Source organism: Astatotilapia calliptera, chromosome 6 (assembly GCF_964374335.1).
Source record: "Astatotilapia calliptera chromosome 6, fAstCal68.1, whole genome shotgun sequence".
Lineage (NCBI taxonomy): Eukaryota > Metazoa > Chordata > Actinopteri > Cichliformes > Cichlidae > Astatotilapia > Astatotilapia calliptera.
The window spans coordinates 9,552,173-9,578,911 of NC_137427.1; the positions used below are offsets into that span (position 1 = coordinate 9,552,173).

Genomic DNA, 26,739 nt, shown 5'->3' on the forward strand with positions numbered 1-26,739 from the left:
TATGCAAAATACCCTGCCGTCGATCTGTGTCCAGTGCCAAAATAAACCCATTCTGTCAAACCTGGAGGATGCGAGGAGATTTGAGAGGAAATGAAATATTTCTCGGAAGATATAAAAGGAGCCTTTTCGCCTGAGTTATGGCCCGGATTTGGCGTTGCTGAGAGGGATGCATGCTGCTCCTTCTATCTCGCCCCAGAGGAGGTATCATCAGAGCTGATATATAGCCCAGCTCTACATTACCTTTACAAAACAAAGGATCATCCACGCTTTGGGAGGAACGTATTCTTCTGACTAAAGCTGCGGAATCTGTAACTGAGTCGACTTGTTTTTTTGTTGTTTTTTAACCATCCAAATAGTCCAAATACTTTAAACAAACCTGCTGCTGAACTTAACTTTTAAAGCGTTAAAATTGGCTAAAGATTCTGATGTCTCTCAACCCTTCTTCCTTTTTCTTCCTCTCCCTCTCTCTGAGCTTCCCCTTATTTATCCCATATACCTATTCTGGTATCTCACCACACGACTAAATTAGACCAAAGATGATAAGAGCACAAAGCATTATAATTCCGCCCGGCTCCTCCTCCTTCCAGCCATGCGTCCTAATTAATGGGACACCCCCAGTTGCAAAAAGCCCTGCACTGGACTGCAACATAGTCAAAGAGTGAAAGGGAAGAGGGCGAAAGTGCCACTGGAGATAATTGATTACCCACCAATCAATGATAACTTGTTAGTAATCGTCAACTCTTTGGACCTCGCCATTTTCAGGGAGGCATCTCACTCCTGCGGACTTGCTGCTCGCGAGGATCGACACTTTGAACGCATCCCATTTTGGAATAAGATTTTCTTTCCCTCAATCTCCCCTCCTTATCTTTGTTTTTTTTTTCTACCTCCAAACTGTTATGTGACTTTTTTACCCTCGATACGTTCGCTCGTTTGTAACTGCTTAATACTTCAACCAAGTCCTATAAACTCTGCGTACAACCAATGATGACATCCAAAGAAGTCGCCAAATGTGATGCAGTGGAAAACAGGAGGCGAAGTCCGCTGGACCACTTGCCGCCTCCTGCAAACTCCAACAAGCCGCTGACCCCATTCAGCATTGAGGACATCCTGAACAAACCATCTGTGAAACGAAGTTATACAATTTGCGGCACAGCTCATCTAATTTCGTCTTCTGAGAAACATCGTCCCTCCAGCATCCCTCTGTCCAACCGGGGACTCCTCACCCAAACCTCCCCGCTCTGCGCGCTGGAGGAGCTGGCCAGCAAGACTTTCAAGGGGCTGGAAGTCAGCGTTTTGCAGGCTGCCGAAGGTAAATCTACAAGATGAAAAAAAGCACGACAAACACGTTTTGACTAATACGCCTGGAACTAGATTTTTAAACAACAAAAATTCGCTCAAACGTGTTTATTCAATTGCTCGAGACACTCTTTTCCAATTTAAGTGCGCATATTTTCCTTTTCACATATATATCTAAAAAAGGTGCGTTATTTTTTCCTGGGCCGCTCTTATCACCAGAGCCCTTTCTTTAATTTTATGGCCTCGTGTAAAGAGGAAGACCAATTGTCTGATGTTCAGTATTTCCCAGTGGTGTCTGTGTAATATTGTTGTAACTGTCTACCTATTCCCACAAGGACTGAGAGGCATTTCTGTTTCAAAGACAGCATCATTTTCGTTGTTATGTCTGCGTTATGGGTACTTTTACGCGCATACTGCAGCAGTGCAGAAAACGCCCTGCACCTGTATCTATCAATGATTTTCACTCAGCCTCTCCTCTCCCTCACAGGCCGGGATGGGATGACTCTGTTCGGCCAGCGAACCACCCCGAAGAAGCGTCGGAAGTCTCGGACGGCTTTCACCAATCACCAAATCTATGAACTGGAAAAGCGCTTCCTGTATCAAAAGTACCTGTCCCCAGCCGACCGGGACCAGATCGCTCAGCAGCTGGGCCTGACAAACGCGCAGGTGATCACGTGGTTTCAGAACCGGAGGGCCAAGCTAAAACGGGATCTGGAGGAGATGAAGGCCGACGTGGAGTCGGCCAAGGCCATCGGCCAGGTCCCACTGGACAAGCTCGCCAAACTGGCGGACCTGGAGAAATGCGCCAATGGCACGCTGGGCCACCCGCGAGCCGAGTCCCCCGCGCGGGGAGGCCAGCAGGAGCACGAGCTCTCTCAGAAACTGAGGACGTCGCCGCTGTCTCCATTCTCAGACCACACAACTAGTAAAGAGTGCTCAGAGGACGAGGACGTGGAGATTGATGTGGATGACTGATGGCGCATCCAGGAGCTTGAAGGTCAAGAAACACAAAAAGACGATAAAATAATCCCGCGGAGGACTTGTAACTTACTGCTTATATTGTATACCATATCTCGGAACATGTACCAAAATGTAATGACTTTTATATTGGCACAGATACTATTCATAGTGAAGCATGAACACAGAACAAGAATTATGCAGTGATATTTTACAATGTATTCATTAGCAAACTGTTACTTCTTTCGATCAAAGCAATATGGTCTGAAATGACATGAGTAACTTATTTTTTTACAGTATAAACCAACACACACACACACACACACACACACACACACACACACACACACACACACACACACACACACACACACACACACACACACACACATTGTTTTATTGCTTTTCCCGATAGCCCCACACATCACAGTGAAGTGCTCCAGTTTTCCATATTTTTGCATGTAAATGCATGATTTGATTTGTGATCATTATCTATTTATTTTTACTTTTTTAATTTAATTGCTTTTGTATTTTCTGCGAGCCAAATCGCGATTCAGTCACTTTGTCACTGCCGGCTCTTCTCCTCTACATTATCATTATCATTTGACTGTAACCCCTGGCTTCAGTTCATATTCTGCGTCCCGATGCTGCAGTGCATGATGAAGATGATGATGACGGTCGGAAAGGCAAAACTCGGACACTCACAGTTACAACGTGTTTTGTGGAAATGCTCGAGCGATGGCGAGAAACAGCGGTTGATATTGCGGTGATTTTGACAAGCTACTTTTTAGATTTATTGTTTGGATACAATAGATTTACAGTTATAAATTTGTTATGTTTTGTACACCTGTAAGTGCCTTTCTGAAATCAGGACATTATTTGAAAACCAATGCACAGACTGTAATGTATATAGGCTACTATGGGAATAAAATGGCTTTTCTGAATAATTCTTTTATGTTGCAGTTCTTGAAATATTGTTTAGGTTTTTGTTGTGGATATAATAGCCCCTTTTAATTTATTTATTGAGGGAAGAAAAATGATTTTAGAAACGGCTCCCCTTGCCAAATCTGGGCGTGTAAGCTCGTCAACAGCGGCCTATTTAGAGTTACTATTTTGTTCCTTTGTGTCCTTTTCTACTAAGATGCTCTAAACATTTTGTGGCCCGGAATCTCACATCCCCTTTCACATCCTAAATGCGTATCGTGGCTTCTTGACCCTTAGACGTGTTTCTCCATTCGTGGCAAAAATTTATGTGAGAAACACAAATCTGGTGCCGGAGAAAAAAAGACGAGGAAGCCACAAAAACACAAAGTTTTGGGCCAGTTTCCCCGGGCCTTTATAGACCTTTTTTGTTCTGCGGGACTGGGCCGTAATTTTGAGCGTAAAGCATGAAAAGTGGGGACAAATGAGCAGCGTTCCCTGATGGGACGAGCCACAAAGGAGCAGGGCCGGTCCCCCGCAGGCAGCAATACTGAGACAAGTGTGTCCCACCGCACAAAAAGGACGCAAACGTTTGGAAGCCATATGGTTTTTGAAATTTCCTCACAATTTCAGACAATTTGATGGATTGAGTTAACCCTCCTTTTAAACAGTTTAACTGGGTGCGAACAAAGGCCATAATGCCTACATAGACTCTCCCTTCATGAGGGCATCTGCGGCTATTAATGTCTAGCCCCTTTCTTTGCTTGGCGTTTTGAACAAGTCAATGAATTACAATGAAACTGCCCCTTTTTTGAGAGCCGCTTGTCTTTCTGCGCTTTTTAGCTTTGGAATAATATGTTTGACTTCTGTCCAAGAACGTTTTCTAAACAAGAAATGGATTTTTGTTGGAAGTGTTTTTAATGTTAAGTAGGGAGCCATAAAGAGTTTGGGCTGTGACATTTATGCCAAAGTCTGGTTAGGGAGTCCTTTGTTTGTTTTCTTCTCATCTCTTTTTTCTTGGTCTGCCTTTTTATTTCTTTTGTCTTTAAGGAGTTTAATGAAGCTGAAAACATGGTGATGTGAGAAAGAAAGAGTGTCCAGAAGAGAAGCTCAAAAGGCAAACTCCCATTTAACCCTCTTTGTTAACAGAAACGATAAGTAGAGCTGTCTTCTTGTTAATGTTTTATAGAAGTTGCTTTTTTATATTTTACTTTTATTTTAACCAAGTCAACCTAAATAAGCTAAATAAGTTTATAGGCCTGGGAGATGTTAATGTGACCAAAGCTTTTGTAAATTCTCTGTAGATAAATTAGAGTCTTTAAAAAAATCATTAGCCTAAAATTTGCTTTAATGCCCTTATACTGCATTTATAAATAGTACGGTTTATAACAGGGAGCAAATACATGTGTTTATTAGTATAACAGCTCAAGTGGACTAACTGGAAGCTGATATATAAACTGATATTAACTTGCAGCCTAATAAACACGCTGATCATAACACAGAATATGCACAAAAGAAGAAATTTTAATTGCTGGCAAATATTGTACTGTAAAATTCACAGAATATTATTACAACTGCATTATATTGTTTTATAAATTATTTATAAAATGATTATGTGCACTTTATACATGCAAAATAAGGTGGTAAGGTGGTGTACATAGTATTTATCAAGGTTTAAATTCTAGATAACACTTCAATTGAAGAAAGAAAAAAATCAATTCAGTTCAATTATTCTGAAAATTGATCTGCAAATATGAACATGTCAGTCTTTAATTTATTTTGTGTGTGTATGTGTATGTGTGTGTGTGTGGTGGGGGGGTGGCGGGTGCCTATGTGCGTGCTCTGGAGCCTATTCTGAATCAAGCATATTTATGAAGGGAGAGAGTGTTAAGGCAGGTAAGTTTATGGATTTCACTTGCTTATTTTATGAGGGGTTGTCAGGCGGGCCCGGTGATAAGTAATACTACAGTCTGAGGGACCACTTCGTGGTAATTAATCTGGAGGTCTTAAGTGTATTTCAGTATTTCACTTCAAGATAGAAAAAATCACTACTTCAATCGTCCGGAAAATTGAAGTTTGATGCATGAGTCCCTACTGAAACAATAGTACAGCCCTCTCTCTTTTCATCTCTTCCCCTCCCCTTTTTATACTCTCTCCTTTATTATTTGCACCTTGTGGAAAACAGTGTCAGGGGCAAAGTGTACACTCATATTTGAGGCAATAGTCAGGTGACAGCAAAGAGAGCACTGAAATTAAATTGTTTAATGTTTACGACCTTGTTCTCATTTAAAAATATGACACAAACTTAGAAGAAAAAGGTTTTTTAATCTATTGTTTGATTATTTAAATTAATTATTTGAATCCATAGGCTTCAAATAATCCTTGAATGCATTATTATTATTATTATTATTATTATTATTGTTATTATTATTATTGTTGTTGTTGTTGTTGTTGTTGATGATGATGATGAATAAGTATTAAAAAGGAGATCTGTAAATGACCTGATATTTGGCTCGAATTAAATGACTCTATATATCTAAATAGAGCCAAAATGTAGAGTTTTAATCATAGCCTTCCTGTGGAGCCAGTTAATACTTCAAACTTCAATTTTACGGGCGATTGAACTAAGCATGTTCCTGACAGAATTGATGTATGTATTAATTTCCTTTAACTGTTGATTAATTAGGCTGCGCTGAAGGCTCAAATGGAACGGTTTGTTCAGAAATTTGCATATTAATCAAATTCTAGTTGATCATTCAAATAATCAAGGCTGTGTGAAATCGGGGATGTAGCAAGAAAACATCAACTATATTTGGTCTGACTTAGCTTCTGCTGTTTGTCCACTGTACTATAATCAGATAGAAAGAGTCAGTCGGCTTATTTGGACTAAATTGCTAATCCAGAGTTTTGCAACAAATATACAGATACATTAACTCAAAGTGGAAAAAAAAGCAAAACCTTTGTGCTGCTGTGCTTTATAAATAAACAAGAATGGGAGAAGTGGGTGGCAGAGAAGAAAAGTGTTGCATCAAGTACTGCATTTTATATATTTTGGATTCTTAAAATTAGAATAAAATTAGAATAATAAAGATTTTTACATATTGCCACAAGGCTGGGTTTTCAGAAGGCTGTTTCAGATCACAGGTGAATGATTTATGGAGGAGAAAGGATAGTTTCAAAAATGTTTTGCAATTATAGTTAAGTGCTGTGACTCATCTAAAAGGTAATCAGAAGTCTGCAGGTAGATAAATTATAAACCATGTAGACCGCTTTACCTGAAAAAAATGTAGGAGTTATTAAATTCAATGATTCATGAAGTGTTTACTTTGGAGCTTTTCTTCAACTAGCGATGGTGGTGGTTGAAGTCTAAAATTAATATAGATTATGTTCCAACAGCATCTACTTATACTATTTAGAACGGATTTTTTAAGCAGAAACAATGCTGTAAAGAAACTCCTCTACACATTAAAAAAAATCATAAAATCCATTAGCAGCACATGAATATATGTCCCTGAAGGAAAGATGAAGGATAAAGTGAAGAAAATGTTAGATCTGTGGCCTCAGGTGGGAGTTATTTAGCACATGTATTGATGATTTCTGTGTGGTGCACAGAACAAAGCATGAAAAACTACAAGTGGGGGGAAAAAAAGTGAATAAAGTGCATTTTCACTAAAGTCATCTGGAAGCTCATCCAATTCTAAATATCTCATCATTTAATCATATGAGGTCAAAATACATTTGGGTGAACAAAAAGGAAAACAAAAGCAAAACAAACAAACTTACTATCCATACCGTTACATGCCAATTTAAGCCATCCTTTAAAAAAAAGTGTAGCTGATGACAAGCTACAAGCTGCAGCCAGCGCCAGCTTAGCTTCTGAGACAAACAGAGACACCTGCTGGTGTCAACGGGATAGTGACCTGCACTTCACTGAGCAGCAAACCAGCCATGCTGTGTGTAATGTGTCTGTGTGTGTATGAAAGAGTGTGTGTATGAGAGTGGTTGTATATTATAAAGCTGCAACTGAATTATCAAATATGATACATATTTTTAGATTGCTTTATTTGAACGATCAATATCAGGCTGGTGGAACAGTTCGTACAAGACTGGTAATGAAAACATAAAATTAGAGGTGGAATGTAATCGTAATGGTAAACAGTATGTAAAAAGACATAAAGCAAGATTTAAAAGGAAGCAGATATTGAGTATGTAACCTCCATCGTCCTTAAGAAAATTGTGTTGTTTTTTTAAAAATAAAATAAATAACTAATAACATAAAAATAGTAATTTCTTGATTAGATGAGTATGAATTTAATAACTTGATTCCTACATCTTATTGACTCTTTCTCATTTCTCTAAGCCTTTCTTTCAGTGAATATCTCTTATCAGACTTACTAAAGAGCTAATGATGCCATATTGAGGATAATAACAGATTTCTTGTTTTACTTCGTACACTTGCATGAAATCATCCTCATTTCCTGCAGTCTTACTACATCTTCACCTTGTAAAAATCCATCTAATGAGTTTCTACCCTGACATGCTCTTGGAATAATGAATGATATTAATACTACACACGCCTTGCGTGTTGAAAGAATGAGTGTTGATCTTTTAATATTTTCAAAATAGAAATACCTCAGGTATAAGTCATTCTTTCAAATGCATACATAAAGTGAAAATCCACAAGTGTAGCACTCAAGTATAACAAGTATGGTTGTGGGTTAATGAATGGTATTCGTACTAATTGGGCAGGTCAAGCGGTGCTTAAGTAAAAGTCAAGATATGAACCTATGAAAAGTGCTAACTGTCATATTTAAATTGTATAATACTGGATATTTTATGTAGTGTGAACTTGGGTATTTTAGACCACGTGCAATAATTCAACATTGCATGTGAATAACATTAAACCTTTGGTTTCATCAAAAATGTAACAATCACCTCATCCTCATCCTCTCACTACACACAGACTGTATTTCTTGGCCTTTCACAACCAGACATGCTTTCTGTTGTTTTCTTGTTACTATGCTGTAATGACTAGTTTCACGCTACTTTACCACGGCATTTTTCAACTTCTTTATCACCATTTGTTTTTCAGCCTCTCTCTTTTCAGTGTCTGTGATCTCATGTGTATATGACTATTTTCACGTGTACATGTTAGTTAGTGTTTGTATGCACATAAGAACATAATCGAGCACATGTGAACACACATCACATATATAAACACATTTAGAATAATGAAAAATATATTTACTATATATGAAATAAATGAAAATATTAAAATAGTATTAAATACATTAATAATATAAACACATTTATTAAGAGGAACCATTAGAATATCTGATAAACACAACTGTTCTAACATATATAGGTAAGTTCGGCAGTTAGAGTAACTAAAAATGCTTTTTCATAAACATTTAGTTTGTTTTTCAATATGTCAGCATTTTATCTGACATTAGAACTGAGATTATAAATGATTATGTATGTATGTATACATATATATACATATATATATATATATATATATATATATATATATATATATATATATATATAGTAAAATTTCACATGTCAGGCCTGTTACCGTGCAGTTTTATGAACTATATTCAACATCAGGTACTGCCATTGCCCATCTTAGCAATCTCTATATACTCATTATGAACAAATGCTAAACATCAACTCCTGTGGCAAGAGTTCTGAGACAATCAACACTTAAACAGCCCATTGTATCTAACGGTCTAATCTGTTTTTTCTGAGTTGATCATACATAATCGTGTCAGCGTCCCAGTGGCAATTTGATGTTGTCACTGAGAAGGAGTTACGGTAATAAAATAAGTAAGCAATAAATAAGCGTCTATCTAAATGTTTTCCCTCTAAAATATGTGGCCCTCCTTTGGGACACGTTTAATCAATAATTAACCTTTTTTTTATTTATTTGAATTCGTCATTATTCAATACTTTGTTTTTTAACTAATTTTACCATATAATTTATTTTTGCTTTGGTTGATAGTCTGTAGGGTTTAGACTTTTTATGTATTTTTTTCTATTAAAGAGGGAAAAACAGCCCCTCGGTGTTCATGGCTCTGTAAAGATGTTTCAGTACTTACCCTTGCTTTCATGTGGGAAGACGGATACCTGGTGGGATCTAAAACTATGCAAAAACTCGTTTACAAACGTTTTAACAAGCTTGCGCATTTTAGCGCAACAATGGCGCTCACCAACATCCTCTCTGTCGCGAATGATACGTCATCAAAGTTGGCGGTATTTTGAAAAGCGAGTAGCGTCTAGTGTTGTGGTCCGTGAAGTAGGGAACTGTTGTTAAACATGGTAAGACTAATCGTCGTCTAAAAAAAACTCTCGTCATTTACACGTGCTTAATATAACGCACGATATTATATAATGTTTACATGCCTTGCTAACGTGTGTTTACGTACATTCAACTTTTCACCTTAGCCTGTAGCTAACAAGCTCTAGAAGAAATTGTACCTACTTGCACCGCTCCAGTTTTTCTTTAGATTAAAACGTACACGAATATGCGTCTTTGTTGTTTACGTGTTCAGGCAGACGGCCGGGCAGCAGCGCAGCTGTCAGAGGCCGCCCAATCTGAGCTGCTGGACATTTGTGAGGAGCAATTTGCGCAGCTGGAAAAGGTACATGTGAATCCAGTGTGTCCAAAAACTTTTTGTCTTACCATACATATTGTTTTGGGGGGATTGGGATAGTATGGAGCCACTGCAACAAGTGGGGTGACCAAGAGGTGGTACAATGTGAGAAATATATTACTGAAGTTTATATGATTTTTTCCCACTTTTATTTTCACACAAATGTTTCTACATAAGATTCAAAAAGTTGATTCTGTTCTTGAAGAAGTCACTTGGATTAGTGATGAAACAGTTCTGCTAAAAACTACATTTTCTTAACTGGTTGACTGAGCATGCATCAAGATATGCAAGTTAAAGTTTTGGCAAAATTTGTTCAGAGTTACTACATTATAATTCAGTACATTTTTCCACTTTCTTGTATAATTAGAAAAATACTATGAATAGAAACTAAATATTTTTTCCATAGTCTTATATGATAGGCCTATGCTCTGTTGTTTAGCTGTTAACACTCTTACCTGTTATTTTTTTTTATCTTAGATTTGGTTCTTTCAGGTAATCATCATTAGGTTTCAGTGTCGATGCATTCAGAGATCTGCAACTTTTCTTGAACCACATTTCTTCTGAGAATCAAAATAGTTGACTAGGCTAGTAAACTAGAACCAACCAAAATCTGACCACATCACATATGTAAATATGTTTTTAAAATGTGTAGATACTTTATCTCTAGCCCCTTGTCACACACTTTGTGATAAATGGGTAAAATGATAAACTGTGTTTGTCTTACAGCTTCAGAATGAGATTATACTGTGTGAACCAGATTTTTGTGAGAATCCTCAAGAACAGGTGAGATGATTGTTTCCAAATGTTCACTTGTTCATTGCTTTCGCTGCTTTAACCTCCTAAGATCCAACCTCTTTCTCTTTGCTATTTGGGCTGATTGGGACCTGATGAATGTAAAAACAAAGAATTATCTTTTTACCTGATTTTCTCTGCAAGGACCTGATATCCACATATGAGGACGTTCAAATTAAATTTCAATAGGATGGTGGCAATATAATGTCCTCGTAAGTGGACATCAGGCCCTTGTAGAGCAAAATTTAGAATTGTGGTCTAGACAACCGAAAATGTGATGTCCACATATGTGGACGCCAGGTCCTAGGAGGTTAATGTTACAGAAAAAATGTGGAAATCCTTAATTTTAAATATCTGAGAAAATTCATATCTTTTTTAACATGGTTTTTAACATTTGTCAGTTTTTTTTTAATGTGGTAGAAAATAACTGTAAGAAAAAAAAAGTATATACTCCATCACAGACCCGATATGTGAGTAATTCCAGTTTGTTACCTGAATGATGCATAAACATTACAATTTTCACCAGATAAACCATGCTAATCTCCATAGTAATACTCTTGCCTACTTTATTTAGGCTCCAGTAGCTTCTGATTCTCCTAATAGCCTGATGTCCGTGTATTAGGAACAATTAGGAGCTTTTGGCTCGTAGTTGGTATTGTAAATTGGAACTGTGATAAAGTATTGCAAACTCTCTTTTGTTGCGGTTTTGGTCTGAGTTTCAAAATTGTTACACCTCTGGCATTTCTTTACGTGTGTGCTGATTAATTGGATGATGGTTACGTCAGTGGGTTCCTTTGGCCTATCAGCAAATAAAATATCTTAATCAATTGCAGCCATTACATTACAGCATCAAATTTGTCTTTGTACGCGATCATTCAAAGAGGTTTCTTTATTTTCCCAACACAAACAAGAAAATGAACAACAAAAACTAAATAATAGAAAATGCCAACAAAACATTGGATTAATCATCAGCCATACTGCAAATTTCAAGCAGCTACCAGCCCAGAATTTCACAATCTTTGCATCATTAATATTAACATCTTTTACATGTATCATGGTTACAGGACATATGAATTTTGCATAAAATGACTTAATGAAGAGGCCAAGATGGCACTTTTGGTTTCCGTTGATGCTCAAAATTAGCATTAATCATAAACATGTTGTATGTGAAAGGTGTTTACAGAGGCAAGATACGTTACAAAAAGAGCAATTAGTTTTAATAGTTTGTATAGTCATAAACAGCTCATTAGTGCTATTCAAGCAGTAAAAAAATGTAAACATTGTGAGCATCAGCAGTGGCAACACTAAAAGGAACAGCTGAGTGTGCTTTAAATGGTGAGGTTAGAGACTCCAGCTGGCAATAACATAGCATTTCATGCCTGGTCAAATGCACCCTTGGCTCCATAGTGTAGTAGTTTACACATTTGCTTAACAAGCAAAAAATCCCATGCTTGATCCCAGGAGGAGATGCACATCTCTTTGGAGTTGCGTCAGGATGGGCATCCGGTGTAAAAACCTGCCAGATTAAATATTTGTAGAGCTTCCTGCTGTGCCGACTCATTGTAAATCAGGGAGCAACCAAGAGTAGCTGCTGATAAAGTGAGTTTTGTGTTTGTTTGTTTTGATGTCAGACAGCTTCACTGTGGCTCATCATTGTAATTTCTATTCCTCGTGACTGTTTTTCCTTCTATAGTCAGTAAAAAGACTGATTGCAACAGAAGCTGAGCTGAAGCAGTGGTCGACAGTGGAACCACAATGTAAGTTATCAGTTCTGGTCAACTGGTGATTTCAGGTTTCTAAAAAAAAAAGATATAAATCATAAATGTTGTGTACTTTATCTTTTAATACAATTGACCTTTTTTATTTTTCATGCAGTGCTGGCAGAAAATTCTGAGATTTTGCTCGAAGCAGGAAAAGAAGAGGTGTGGTTAAGTTAAACAGTGAACTATTGCTTTTGCTCATTTACATGCATCACTCACTTTATGCAATCTTTACTTTTTCCATAGATGCACAAGCTGTGCTCTGAACTTGAGATGGTTGCTTCCTGTTTTGAAGCCAAAAGAGACAAACTGAAAGAGACTAAGGAACTGTATGTAACCCTTTTGTTACACTGTACATATTACATTATTTACTGTCCTTCTTCTGGTTTTATGGATGCCTTTCAGGATTGGATGAAGGAGACCATCCAGAGACTTTCCCTTTGCTATACTTTGTGTATAGTTGTGAAAATGTGATGCTTGTGTGTTTGTTGTTAGTGAGCTAAAATGGCTGGAGGAGAAGAAACAGGTGCTGGCTGCTGCCAGTGGTCACAGTGAACGACTTCAAATTGAAAAGGAGAAGTTGTCAGAACATACGTGAGTAGGATGGCAGCGTCACACTAAACCAAAAGGGATCAGGTGTTTATTTACACAGAATAGACCAGAAAACAGAAATGCTTCAAGGGTAATATAAATTAATTCAGTTGAATTAAATTTTATTTATACAGCGCCAAATCACAACAGCAGTCGCCTCAAAGTGCTTTATATTATAAGGTAGACCCTACACTAATACATACAGAAAAAAACCCAACAATCGTATGACCCCCTATGAGCAAGCACTTTGGCGACAGTGAGAAGGAAAAACTCCCTTTTAACAGGAAGAAACCTCCGGCAGAACCAGGCTCGGGGAGGGGCGGGGCCATCTGCTGCAACCGGTTGGGGTGAGAGAAGGAAAACAGGAAAAAAAGGCATGCTGTGGAAGAGAGCCAGAGGTTAATAACAAGTATGATTCATTGCAGAGAGGTCTATTAACACATAGTGAGTGAGAAAGGTGACTGAAAAGGAAATGCTCAATGCATCATGGGAATCTCCCAGCATCCTACGTCTATTGCAGCATAACTAAGAGAGCATTCAGGATCACCTGATCCAGCCCTAACTATATGCTTTAGCAAAAAGGAAAGTTTTAAGCCTAATCTTAAAAGTAGAAAAATAAATCTATAAACTTGTTGATGCATGTGCATGCATTCTTCAGGATACTGCAGGACATCAAGGAAAAAATACAGAAAATGAAGGTCTACCAGGAAAGGCTGATGGAGAGCTTGGCGTACATCCTGGAGAAGCACGTTCCTCTCCCTCAGGAGGATTCCAGTACAAACAAGAAGAAGAAGGTGTAGATTATGGCTTTGCATGTGAAAAGTGCCTTATTATGAATTCATTGCACCTTACAGTCTTTTATCTTAATTTTCAGAACGTTCCTCATGAGATTCATGAAAACTTGATTTCACTCAATGAAATTCTGGAGGTGAGTTTTTTCATACAAAAAAACGAACTGTTTAACTCGAGTTTTTTTTATGTAATCAAAAAAAATCTCAGTATTTGGCTTTGGACAGGTAGGTGAATGAAACAGGTGATGAGGTTTGATATTGAGGAGAGAAATGTGAAAGGAAAGATGGACCGCATAGAGGCCCCCTGTGTTGGTGTCAGGAGAGAATGTAGCTTGGCAGCATTGGATGGTAGTCTGTATGATGACTTTGGGCATGAAGAAGAGGAAGCGAGTGAAGGGAAGTTGAAGAAGGAAGAATGTTGTGGAGAGTGCAGGAAGAGGTTGAGGCAGGCTGTCAGTGGTACGGAAGTGTTGCCAGATGGCTGGCAAAGTAGAGCTAATGTTCTGGGGGAAACTGCCCAAAGGTTATCCTCTGGACAGAAGAAAAAGGACAAGGACACTTGGTTTTGGAAGGAGGAAGTAAAAAAAATCTGTTCAAATGCAGAGGTTAGCAAAGAAAAAGTGGGATAGTCTGGGAGATGAAGAAAATGGATGAGTGCTGGGAGGTTAGCAATGAGAGAAGTGGCAAAGTACAAGGCTTGAGTTATATGTGAGGCTGGACACTAAGAAAGGTGAAAATGACTTGTATGAAGCATGTGATGTGATATGTAAGACGTTATCACAGAAATGGAAATGTGCTAACAAGTGAAGAGAGTGTGGTGAGCGCCTGAAGGAGCTCATGAATGAAGAAAATGAGAAAACACAATCCTGAAGAGTAAGAGGATCCCTGAGGAATGAAGTACAGATTTTCAAGTACAAGGGTGATGTGCATCTCTGTAGCAATTATAGAGGGATAAAGTTGATGAGGCATACCTTGAAGATATGGGAAAGTGTTTTCGAAACTAGGTTGAGAAGAGAGGAGATGATTGGTGAGCAGCAGCATGGCTCCTTGCCCAGAAATAGCACTACAAAGTCAATGTTTGCTTTTATAGTATTAATGGAGAAATATTGAAGGTCGAAAGGAGTTGTACTGTGTGTTTGTATATCTACAAACAGGGTATGATAGGGTGCCAAGAGAGGAAGTGTGGTACAGCATGAGGAAGTCATGTGAGGCTGGTGCCAGACATGTACGATAACAGCCAGACCTTGGTGAGGTGTGCGGTAGGAGTGGAAGATGAGTTCAAGGTGGGGTGAATTACATTAGGGAATGGAGTAGTAAAACATTGATCAGGAAAAAACCCCTAAATTTTCATCCCAATATTTGAAATACTTCTGTTTTGAAGATAGCTTCACACATAGTGTTTCCTTTTTTTCACATCATTCACTGACACTTTTGTATGTGACTGAAAAGTATCCTAGATATTGAGATAAATAATAGATTTTGCTGAAGATAATTTAATTATCTCTGATAAACCCCCCCAGTTATCAACCTCTAGGAAAGAGCTGGCACTCCACCAACAGATATTTGACCTATTATAGAATAAATATGTGTTTAATTATTAACAGCTGCATATTTCTTATGTCGACAAGTCACATATAAATTAGCCCTACGTTTGTTGGCTGTGGTGGAACTGGAAATTATAAAAACCCATTGTTAATGTTACATTTTCTATAGAGATGCTGTTTAAGGCCCTATTTTAACCACACAAGTGCAAAGAAAGCAGCAGGTCTGACGCATGTGGACTGTGTGGGTGTGTCATGTTGCTTTTGTTTATCAAAGTAAAAGGACAAAAAGGCTGACGTAAGTGCTATAAAAGCGAGAGTGTAGTGATTAATCGATTCACAGTAATGATCACCCATGGCAGCAAAAGCTGATGTGTACCAAAAGGCATGATATCAACTTAACCTTTAGACCTGAGGGCAGCTTTTATGATTTTTTTTTTTTTTTTTTTAACTTGTTCTGTGATTGAATGTTTCTGTTCTTGATAATCATGTAAATATCCTATATTTTTGTTAGTGGCCATCACCTATTCCTTCAATAAGTAAAGGAAGTAAAGGCAAAATAAAACTCTAAACTTATAAAACTGTTTAAACTTGTACCTTTACTGCAAATATGCTTCAGCCTGGTCTTCATCTCCCTTTTTATAAACCTGCAGATTCTCATGAACAAGGCTCTGAACACACCACACGACCCCTATGTGGCGATAGATGACACATTCTGGCCACCGTATGTAGAAATGCTGCTCCGTTATGGAATTGCAGTGAGACACCATGAGAATAACTTTAAGCTCCGCTTGGAAACCTTTTTCTGAAGCACTGGTGCATTAAAAATCTAAAGCACTCTGCTGAAACTGAGTCTGCTTGTGCAGGGAAACCATTATGCATGTTTTTGTAAGCTAGTAGGAAGTCCATGGTGGAGAAACAGTGATGCTAGGGTGTTCCTGAATTTACTAAATGCATGTGTAACATTTCTATGTAGATACTTTTTTATGGTTGTCTATTTAGACTTCTTAAATACTGTTTAGTTAAAATGTCTTGTAAGCGCACCTATTTTTCTAGTTCCATTTTTACATATTCAAATGTTATTCAAATGTATGAGTGTTTTATCCAAAGTATGTGTTTCTAGAAATCCCATGTGTATGTCTGTTTTTCATGAGAATTCATATTTATCAGCATAAATTTAAATTAATCTTAATTTTGGTTTCATTTAACTGTTTTCTATTATGTTTGAAAATTAGGAAAATATGTTCAGTAATGGTGTGTGTGTGTGTGTGTGTGTGTGTGTGTGTGTGTGTGTGTGTGTGTGTGTGTGTGTGTGTATACATTTTCTTGTCCATGTTTAATAAATTTGGAAACTTTAGATGTGGTGTTGCTATGTAATTATTGTTCCGAAGAAATTATCTCTGGGTGTCTTCATACTGTTGTACGAAAACAACTAGCATAATGTAAATGTTTTAGTGAGGTGATCATTTAATCATGTTTAAAACTATGTTTGTACTTACAAACAATGTACAGAAAATACGAATTGACAAAGTGAAATCGTGCAGATATTCCACACAATACAGGGAGTGCAGAATTATTAGGCAAATGAGTATTTTGTCCACATCATCCTCTTCATGCATGTTGTCTTACTCCAAGCTGTATAGGCTCGAAAGCCTACTACCAATTAAGCATATTAGGTGATGTGCAACTCTGTAATGAGAAGGGGTGTAGTCTAATGACATCAACACCCTATATCAGGTGTGCATAATTATTAGGCAACGTCCTTTCCTTTGGCAAAATGGGTCAAATAAGGACTTGACAGGCTCAGAAAAGTCAAAAATAGTGAGATATCTTGCAGAGGGATGCAGCAGTCTCAAAATTGCAAAGCTTCTGAAGCGTGATCATCGAACAATCAAGCGTTTCATTCAAAATAGTCAACAGGGTCGCAAGAAGCGTGTGGAAAAACCAAGACGCAAAATAACTGCCCATGAACTGAGAAAAGTCAAGCGTGCAGCTGCCAAGATGCCACTTGCCACCAGTTTGGCCATATTTCAGAGCTGCAACATCACTGGAGTGCCCAAAAGCACAAGGTGTGCAATACTCAGAGACATGGCCAAGGTAAGAAAGGCTGAAAGACGACCACCACTGAACAAGACACACAAGCTGAAACGTCAAGACTGGGCCAAGAAATATCTCAAGACTAGTTTTTCTAAGGTTTTATGGACTGATGAAATGAGAGTGAGTCTTGATGGGCCAGATGGATGGGCCCGTGGCTGGATTGGTAAAGGGCAGAGAGCTACAGTCCGACTCAGACGCCAGCAAGGTGGAGGTGGAGTACTGGTTTGGGCTGGTATCATCAAAGATGAGCTTGTGGGGCCTTTTCGGGTTGAGGATGGAGTCAAGCTCAACTCCCAGTCCTACTGCCAGTTTCTGGAAGACACCTTCTTCAAGCAGTGGTACAGGAAGAAGTCTGCATCCTTCAAGAAAAACATGATTTTCATGCAGGACAATGCTCCATCACACACGTCCAAGTACTCCACAGCGTGGCTGGCAAGAAAGGGTATAAAAGAAGAAAAACTAATGACATGGCCTCCTTGTTCACCTGATCTGAACCCCATTGAGAACCTGTGGTCCATCATCAAATGTGAGATTTACAAGGAGGGAAAACAGTACACCTCTCTGAACAGTGTCTGGGAGGCTGTGGTTGCTGCTGCACGCAATGTTGATGGTGAACAGATCAAAACACTGACAGAATCCATGGATGGCAGGCTTTTGAGTGTCCTTGCAAAGAAAGGTGGCTATATTGGTCGCTGATTTGTTTTTGTTTTGTTTTTGAATGTCAGAAATGTATATTTGTGAATGTGGAGATGTTATATTGGTGTCACTGGTAAAAATAAATAATTGAAATGGGTATATATTTGTTTTTTGTTAAGTTGCCTAATAAGTATGCACAGTAATAGTCACCTGCACACACAGATATCCCCCTAAAATAGCTAAAACTAAAAACAAACTAAAAACTACTTCCAAAAACATTCAGCTTTGATATTAATGAGTTTTTTGGGTTCATTGGGAACATGGTTGTTGTTCAATAATAAAATTATTCCTCAAAAATACAACTTGCCTAATAATTCTGCACTCCCTGTATATGCAATGATCGATGGTTTCAGCTACCAAGTACTTAAAATACTTAGACGGTTTTTTGTGTTTATTTTCTTTAATTGCAGAGATTTGTTTAGGGCCTTGCTTTTAAGGCTAAGCTTCCAGTTTCTTGGCGGAAATGTTAAAATTATTTCGTCAGAAATGTTTTGCGTCATTCAACGTCACGCCTCCCATCCAATCCAGTGAGGCCGCCGCGTCAGCTATAGAATACCTGTGGGCGGAGAAGCGATTCCGGTTCCGGGTGTTTTCATATCCCAGTCGGAGGCGATCATACCTCTGATTATGCTATTTTATCGGAAACTTTTCTCGATTGACCACTGAATAAATTAGAATTCTTTTAATTAAGATTGCCCGATCAAAGCCGACAGCATGGCGACACGCTCGGAGAGAGAGAAGGCCCAAAAACTCAACGAACAGCACCAGGCCATCCTGTCCAAAATGCTGAGAGAGGAAGACAACAAGTACTGCGCCGACTGCGAGGCGAAAGGTGTGGTGTTCGTTTTGTCGGCGATTTTATTGTTTAACTGTACAAAGTTAGCAGTTTCACTCAGAATCAAACAGTAACGGTAACTAACAGTATAACATCCGCGCTTCTTAGCTTAGCTTAGCTAACTGGCCCAAGCTAGTCACCTGACATTCTTCCCTTTAAGCTAAACTAAGTGGTTAACCAGCATGCTAACTTCTCTAAAGCTACATAAGCTCCCCACAGGGCTTCTCCCTCGTCGCCGTATGCTTAGTTACCGGGATTTGCAAGCGGTAAACAAACTGTGTCAGGTCTTTCTAAGAAACTTCAGCCAACTTTTTTTTAAATTAGATCATTGACAAAGAATGTAGAACTTGCATCCTACGTTTCAAGTCACAACAAAGACTAGAATGTTTGAGTGTTTCTTCCGGCGTTTTTGTATCTTCACCTCCCAAACTGGGTTTAACTGTCATTAACAGGTCCAAGATGGGCATCCTGGAATCTGGGGGTATTTATCTGCATCCGATGTGCTGGCATCCACAGGAACCTGGGAGTGCACATATCCAGAGTGAAATCAGTCAACCTGGACCAATGGACAACAGAACAAATCCAGGTACTGATTTCTTGTTTTTCCACTTTTCCTGTGTGCATTGCTGAACTGACCTACCGGGCAGTAGCCCTGGGGGCTGAGAGGTCAAGGGACTCTGGGTCTAAGTCCCTCTGGACTGATTTGCTTACTGGCACAACATGAATACAAAAAATGCAAATCAGCTTAAAGGTGTACCATAACTTCTCTACACTGAAAATAAATAAAGCAGAAAATGTAAATGAACACAAGAACTGAATGCATTTCTCCTTTTTTAAATGTGACATTTAAATGTCTTTGCCAAGTATTCCGCTATTGGCTCTCTAATCCTTTTTTATGTACAGTAAGCATAAATATGGTTAGAAACTGTGAAATGTTTTTTTTGATTGGGCATATGTGTTCTCCACTAAATGTAACCTTCCTTGATGGTTCAGAGCTGTTACAATATTGCTGATTTTTCATTTGCACTTCAGGAAACTTGGCCAGACACAAAAACAGGAAATTCTGTTCAGTGGCTAAAGACATAATTTCTTGTCCGTAATGTGGGTCAAGCTTTAATTTTCATTTTGCACTGTCATCAGGACTATCAATACCCTTCATTTATGTCATTTAGAATTTACTTTAATAACCACTTTTTAAACTGCAAATTACTGTACAAGTGAACTTGCTGTCATACTAACAACTAGTTGACATTTTAATGACAGCTTCAAAATATCCAGGCTTGTGTTGTTAAATACTTAATTGCCAGGAATATTGAAGAAATATTGGTGTCAAACCTCAGTCAATGACTAAAACCAAAACTGATTGCAGTATTTTTAACCTTAACAATATAAACTATTCAGTCAAACTGCATAAGTTGGCTTATCACCTGGGGGCTATTTTCTCATATCTGAAAAGTGCCACATAAGGTATTGTACACCCATTTTTATCTGTTGTGCCATATTTGTTATGAGCGAACTTATCATGTGTTTAGTCAATTGATTGCCCCAATGAAACACTGTATCCTAACATTATCCATTTTGTTTACATCTTTGTCTTCTCTTCAGAGTATACAGGACATGGGTAATACCAAGGCCAGGCGGCTTTATGAGGCCAACCTTCCAGATAGCTTTAGAAGACCTCAAACAGACCAGTATCCTTCGCTTAGAGTAAATCCACAAATGTAACAAAAAAGTGCCATGCAGCATATGTTTAACCGTTTTTTGCCTTTTCTTGGAGTTACATTTTTCTCTTAACCCTGACCTCAGAGCAGTGGAATTCTTCATCAGGGATAAATATGAGAAGAAGAAATACTACAGCAAGAATGTGACCAATGGCACCAGTGTATGTATCAACTAAACATTTCATGAAATTATTCATTTATTGTACTATTTTCTAAGTTTAGTCTGTTCTTGGAGCAAATGTAACCCACATAATTTCCTTAGTTAATAATAAAGTATTCCGATTCTGATCTAGATCTTCATAATGTTTTGTACTCACTCATTCTTCTTTCTTTTATTCTTTTTTTATCAGCCAAAAGATGGTAAGAAAGAAAGGGAGCCCGACAGAGGAAGCAAGGTGTCATCTTACACCAAGGTAAGTCTCGCATGTATTCCAGTAATAATAAACCTGTCTCAATATGCCCTTTAGCATTGTTTTCTTATCCACACTAAGTTTGTTCTGCTTTTGAATTTTACAACCCTTTCATTTTTTTTAAAGAGTGAAGAGTCCAAGCCAGTTCCCAAAATCAGCCCTGCTAAGACTGCAGAACCCTCTGTGAACCTACTAGGCCTTGGTGAGTGTGAAAATGATTCAAGTTTAGCACCACCGCCAGAGGACATCCTTATTGGGGGATTTAGTGTGAGAGTAGAATGTGCTGTGGGAAAGTTCTGACTAATATATTGTGTACAGAATTAGGATAATTAATATGTCTGAGTTTATTTGTTTTTATTTTTAAGTATAGATAAGTTTCCAAGGTGATATCTGGATGTAGTACATGACATCTAGCAATCAAAATACACTGTAATTTACACTGTAAAATCACTGTTTATGTGATGGTGATTACCTCTACACTTTGCTCAGCTCTGCATCTTGATGCTGTGGTGTTACCTGAGATTGTTTACTTTTTGGTTCAGCGTTAAAGATTGTCTCCACCCTTAGCTGTGCTATCTTCTCGTTTCAAACATGTGGCTCTGCATGTGTTTACCAAACAATGGAGGAGAGAGAAAGTACCATATTTAAAGGGTTTGGTTGCGTCAACTATCAGCATATCTGTAACACAGCAACTAAACCATCTCACTTGTAAATGATAGATAGCAACACCATTTGGTCTTCTCCGCTGTCTGTATCAACATTGCGCTGACGTCTTTTCAACACGCTGCTGTTACTTGTGGCTGTGATGTTATTTCTGTTGCTTTCAATTTAAAAAACCACTGCAAGGTTTTTGAGTTGAAAAGAGGAAGTGCTTCAGCTGCTGCAGTAGACATGTAACTTCTTGTTTCTACTTTAAATCCTGATGTTTATCTAGAGTATAACTTTTGTTGGATCAGTATTAAGTAAGTGTAGCAGGAAAGAAAGAAGAAGGGGCAACACTGGATTGCACAACATAGATATCTCTGCCATCCTTGCACCAAGTATAGGTTTTCTTTTGGCTTGATTGCTAGATCACTTAAAGTAGGTCTTTTAGTACATGCAAGGTTTTCTGGCATGGATAGATTTTAGCAACTTCTTCCAAAGCGTTATTAACTAAGGCACTTTTTTTTTTCTTTTGTAGAATTTTTTTTCATTTATTAATGCATTTTTGACAACTTTGATTTCTCAAATGGTCAGAAATAAAGGAGAATGCATAAACACAAACATGTTTCCTTTACAGTATGAGGACAAGCTCTGTTTGCATAAATAGTCACTCCCCAAAAGCTCGTTCTGAGCCAAGAGGAACTCTGATGTGAATGGAAATGGAAGTTATGTATATTTTTCTGTCTTAATGTTCAGCTGTTTTGTTTGAACAGTGTGCGCCTTTGTCATCAAATTGTGATATCTTCACATTAGTTCTTGCTTTTAAATTTCTGTACTTTATTTTTTTCAGCATTATAGCTATGATCGGTTTTTGGTTCATAGGAATAATTCATTTTATTAAAGAGGCTTCCTTTATTTACAGTTAAAAGAAGATGCTGTTGTGTTTTTGACTGGCTTAAGGGTTGCTTGCATTATTTGGATATCATGTTTACTGTTATTTTTCTTCTGTGGCTAGTGAGCTAAATGGGCTAAGCTGATTAATTTTTTATTGCGCTAGCTGTTGTTCTCACTGCGTGGGCAGCTTTGTAGCTGTGGGAGGTTTTTACAGTTGAATATTTAAAAAAGAAAAGAAAACATTTTATGAAAGCAGTTCTGTTCACTTTTAACACCCTTTCTATGTCAATTAGCCTGTTCTATAAGGATTATATTCCTGAACTTTAAATAAAGATCTTTTAATTAATGCAGACCACAATCAGGAAATGGTCAGTGGGTAGTGGGAACTATTATTTCCTGATGTATTTTTTTTAAGTTCCACCTGTAAAACAAATTTTTCCTTCTTTCTGTCACAGACGCACCAACAGCTGCATCAGCTAACAACGGTAGCACAAGCACAAGCCAGAATAATGACCTGGATATATTCGGCCCCATGGTCTCCAATCCCCTGCCCTCATCCACATCCACAGCTCAGTTTTCTCAGGTAAAATTGAGAAAGCATTTCCCAGTTCAGATTTAAATCCAAATTCCGATTATTGCTCAGCAGGGCTTAACAGTCACTGTTGCCTGGTTGTAAAATTGAAATTAAATGTGCAGTAAAAAATAAAAAGGCAAATGATAACCATCAGCGTCAATAGCCCGCATGACAGTATCACCAGTGCTGAGAGACAGTGAGTTTAAATGAAAGAGAGGCAGAAACACACTTCAGAATATGAATGCAGTAAATCAGGCACTCTTGACTTAACATTGAAATGGGGCTTAATGCAGTGTTTACTTTTATTATCACTGCATTCATTAATTTTGATTAATCAAAGAATTTATCAGTTAGGTATAAAATTTAAATATATTAATACTTAGTCAATTTAATCAATAATTCTCTTTTATTACCTATATTATAGAGATAAAGCCTATCTCTGTCGGCTACTAACATCTCACTAATAGATCACAGCTGAATCAGAGTAATCATGCAGGATAGGCCCATTTTGTATTTATGATCTACATTTATACATAGCTAAAAGAGGCCCCCCAACAAGACCGCCCAAACAGTACTGTTATTGAAGGATCTACTGCTGTTTGTTAATGGTAGTTGTCTGCTAATTTGTAAATTTTGTTTAGTTGCGTTTGTACAGCACACAATAAAACCGTGTGAGCCATAGATTTGTCACAAAAATGGGTGCTTTTTTTGTCATCGGACTTTAAATCTTCTAAACATCTCAATCTCTTTCCTGCCTCCAGGTGAGCTCCAATAACTCGGCAAGCACTCCGACACAAGCTCCAGCACATGGAGTGTCAGGAGGAGTAGCCAACTCAGGGTCATTACAGGGAGACCTCGACCTGTTTAGTGAGAGCAGTAGCACCACTAAAGCTGATGACGCAGCCAAGAAGCCCCTGTCCAAGGACTCCATCTTGTCTCTGTATGGGACTAACAGCATGTCCCAGCAGCCCCCCACCGGTAAGGATTTACACACAAACTGAAATAACACCAGTGCCATATTGTAAATTCAACCCTGTTACGAAGAAAAATCTATTTTATGTAGAAACAGTCATACTTAAAACTTTAACCACAACTCTTTTTGACCTATGAGTCCTTTTAGTTTTTATTGGATTAATTAGTCTACATTGACAGCTTTTGTTTTGTCACCTAATAGATGCAATTCTTTCCCTGCCATTGATGAGCTAGAAGATGCAGAAACCCTGGATTCTTATTTGTTATTTAAATGCAATGCAGTATTTTAAGGTCATTGATCCACTGAATTGAAAATAAACTGGTTCTTATTTTTTTGTAAACTGCCTCCTTTTCCCTGCAGTACCTTAGCAACACACCAGAGGGCCACAGCCCACACTTTGGGAACCACTGCCCTTGACTAATACTTTGCTTGTTAAAGTAATGCAAATGTGGTGACATCACATGATCCACAAGGAACAAGTAGATACCTGTATTTTGCAGCTCAGTCTCACAGAGCTTTGCTGACTTATTTTCCTGCTTAACAGACTCCTTAAAACACACAAGCAAGTTTTCAAAACAGACCCATACCTCAAAAACTAACTTGTTTTTTTTATGTTCTTGCCTCCTCTCAGCTGGCATGTTCATGGGCCCCTCTCAGATGCAGTTTCCTGTCCAGGCAGCAGCTGGTTACCAGGCCTTCCCTGGTATGGGTACAGCCATGCCACCCACTACTGTCATGGGTGCCATGATGGCTCAGAGCGGTGCACCCATGATGGGGCCCAGTCCAGGAATGATGGTTGGGATGACGATGCCTAATGGCTTCATGGGGAACGCGCAAGCCACCGGTATGATGGGCATGGCCCCCAGAATGATGGGACCACAGGGTGGTGCAATGCCTACAGGCATGATGCCTGCTCAGGGCATGTATGCCATCCAGCCTGGCCAGCAGGCTCAGTGGAACATGGGTCAGGTAAGGAAATAGCTTCGCTGTACTGCAGCATTGTGTGAGGTTATTTAACAAGAGACCTCATGTTAAGACTTGTGCTACTGGTTTCAAGTATGTCACAGTCACAGGAGACTTTTTTTTCTCAAATGTGACCACACCCAGAAGAGTTGGTGCATTGCACAATAGTCCATTGTGAAGCCCTCTACTGTACACTTTGTAGAGATGGAGCATCCAGTATTCACTAGATGGCAGCACAAGCATGCAGCAGATTTGTAACTATGCACTAAATCCCTAATATATACTGTAAGTAGTTTAATTGTAAGTGTGGACACTCAAATTGAAGATGAACTTAAAGCAATCTGTACACATGCTATAAAAATTGCATGCTGTCTGTACACAATTATTTCCCATAATGCAGTGTACGCAGAAATTGTAGGAGCTGCTCACAGCTGTAAAGACTAATCTATTATTAGCATAAAACATTACATTATTTAGAGTTTTATTACAGTTAGCACGCAGGGTGGAATTGGGACACAGTCAGAACTTCAGTAATGAACTACTAGCGGGTGGATGGGTAGTAGTATAATGTTGTCCCAGTTAATCTTCAGTGACTATTTCTAATCCAGGCAAGGTGTGGTAATAAGTCAGATGTAGGTGATCCTGCTCTAGTGTTACTCACACTAACCTCTGTAACATCCCCAGGTGAACCAGCAGATGTCAGGGCTGACTCTGAATGGCGCGGGTGGTCAGATGGCCTTTGGTCAACCTCCGTCAGCTATGGGCGGGTGGGCTCCCACTGGTTCTGGCCAGACTCTGAGCACACAGCTATGGAAGTGAGCCTTCATGCAGGTCGGTGGTTGGGCAGAGTAAAAGTCGAGGTTGCAGGATGTGCTTCTCCGTACCTCACTATGAACTGATGCCCATTTCGATCACAGACCAGCCTTCAGAACATGAAAATTGTATCTCTTTTTTTTTTTCTCTCCTTCTCCCTTTTCTGTCTCTCTTTCTCTCTATTGTGTGAGTGAATTGGGAGTCATACAGGATTACAGCCTGGCAGTTTCTGCCTGTCGTATGGTTTTTGATCATAACTTTTATTTTCCTTTTTTGGAAAAAATGACAAGAAAACAACAGTCCCATCATCAACATCGACATATCAGAAAAGCTGCAGGACCAGTTAAACAAGCTTTTATTGTATCACTGTATCATTATAAGATTATAGAACATTTAAATGAATAGTATTTAAAGGGAGAAGGGTATGACTATGAGGTCAGTTGACACTGCTCCCAGATGTACAGCGCTGTATAACCTTCTTTTAAAGTACTTGGTGGTTCCCCTATAAAATTAAAGTGATAATAAATAATTTCCTTTTACGTGTGTTCTGTAAAACAGATGTCAAAGTTTTTTTTTATGTCTCAAATTGGTGAAATGTAATTGTTGCAGGGACACACCCACTTTTATTTCTCTCATTTGTCTAACATTCGATCTAGTTCTGCTGTGGCCCTAAAAATAAACACAGTGAACTTAATAATCTTCACAACATGTACCCTGGATGCATTCTTGTTAGCGGACTCACACAAAGCACTTTGGCCTTGTACATAGATGAAGCACGAGACTCCCTCTTCACAAATCCACTAGTCTGCATTCCTA

At 38.5% G+C, this 26,739-nt stretch overlaps 3 protein-coding genes across 3 annotated transcripts; all 3 read left to right on the forward strand.

The window, feature by feature from the left end:
• The first annotated feature begins 632 nt into the window (after positions 1–632).
• lbx1b (ladybird homeobox 1b) lies at positions 633–3,200 on the forward strand. Its single transcript, XM_026169252.2, has 2 exons — positions 633–1,309; positions 1,784–3,200. Exons 1-2 carry the CDS (start codon positions 982–984, stop codon positions 2,269–2,271), a joined length of 816 nt encoding a protein of 271 aa, XP_026025037.1. The 5' UTR covers positions 633–981; the 3' UTR covers positions 2,272–3,200.
• Positions 3,201–9,361: 6,161 nt separating this feature from the next.
• On the forward strand, positions 9,362–16,662 carry cenpk (centromere protein K). The gene is made up of 10 exons (XM_026170105.2): positions 9,362–9,495; positions 9,729–9,818; positions 10,557–10,613; positions 12,316–12,379; positions 12,498–12,544; positions 12,629–12,711; positions 12,878–12,976; positions 13,632–13,767; positions 13,848–13,901; positions 15,959–16,662. The coding sequence occupies exons 1-10, from the start codon at positions 9,493–9,495 to the stop codon at positions 16,112–16,114; spliced, it is 789 nt and encodes a 262-aa protein (XP_026025890.1). The 5' UTR covers positions 9,362–9,492; the 3' UTR covers positions 16,115–16,662.
• Positions 16,663–18,654: 1,992 nt separating this feature from the next.
• Positions 18,655–26,452, forward strand: LOC113023759 (stromal membrane-associated protein 1-like). Its single transcript, XM_026170106.2, has 10 exons — positions 18,655–18,930; positions 19,386–19,519; positions 20,539–20,624; positions 20,740–20,815; positions 21,005–21,067; positions 21,191–21,266; positions 23,056–23,183; positions 23,936–24,152; positions 24,779–25,116; positions 25,795–26,452. Exons 1-10 carry the CDS (start codon positions 18,813–18,815, stop codon positions 25,927–25,929), a joined length of 1,371 nt encoding a protein of 456 aa, XP_026025891.2. The 5' UTR covers positions 18,655–18,812; the 3' UTR covers positions 25,930–26,452.
• Positions 26,453–26,739: the final 287 nt, after the last annotated feature.

Bases quoted from the DNA above. Each gene is read 5' to 3' on its own strand.
- lbx1b (XM_026169252.2), top strand. From the start codon at position 982: ATGATGACATCCAAAGAAGTCGCCAAATGTGATGCAGTGGAAAACAGG. The intron at 1,310-1,783 runs GTAAATCTACAA...TCTCCCTCACAG, and splicing joins CGTTTTGCAGGCTGCCGAAG to GCCGGGATGGGATGACTCTG.
- cenpk (XM_026170105.2), top strand. The intron at 12,545-12,628 runs GTGTGGTTAAGT...CTTTTTCCATAG, and splicing joins TCGAAGCAGGAAAAGAAGAG to ATGCACAAGCTGTGCTCTGA. The intron at 13,902-15,958 runs GTGAGTTTTTTC...ATAAACCTGCAG, and splicing joins CACTCAATGAAATTCTGGAG to ATTCTCATGAACAAGGCTCT.
- LOC113023759 (XM_026170106.2), top strand. From the start codon at position 18,813: ATGGCGACACGCTCGGAGAGAGAGAAGGCCCAAAAACTCAACGAACAG. The intron at 20,816-21,004 runs GTATGTATCAAC...TTTTTTTATCAG, and splicing joins ATGTGACCAATGGCACCAGT to CCAAAAGATGGTAAGAAAGA. The intron at 25,117-25,794 runs GTAAGGAAATAG...TAACATCCCCAG, and splicing joins CTCAGTGGAACATGGGTCAG to GTGAACCAGCAGATGTCAGG.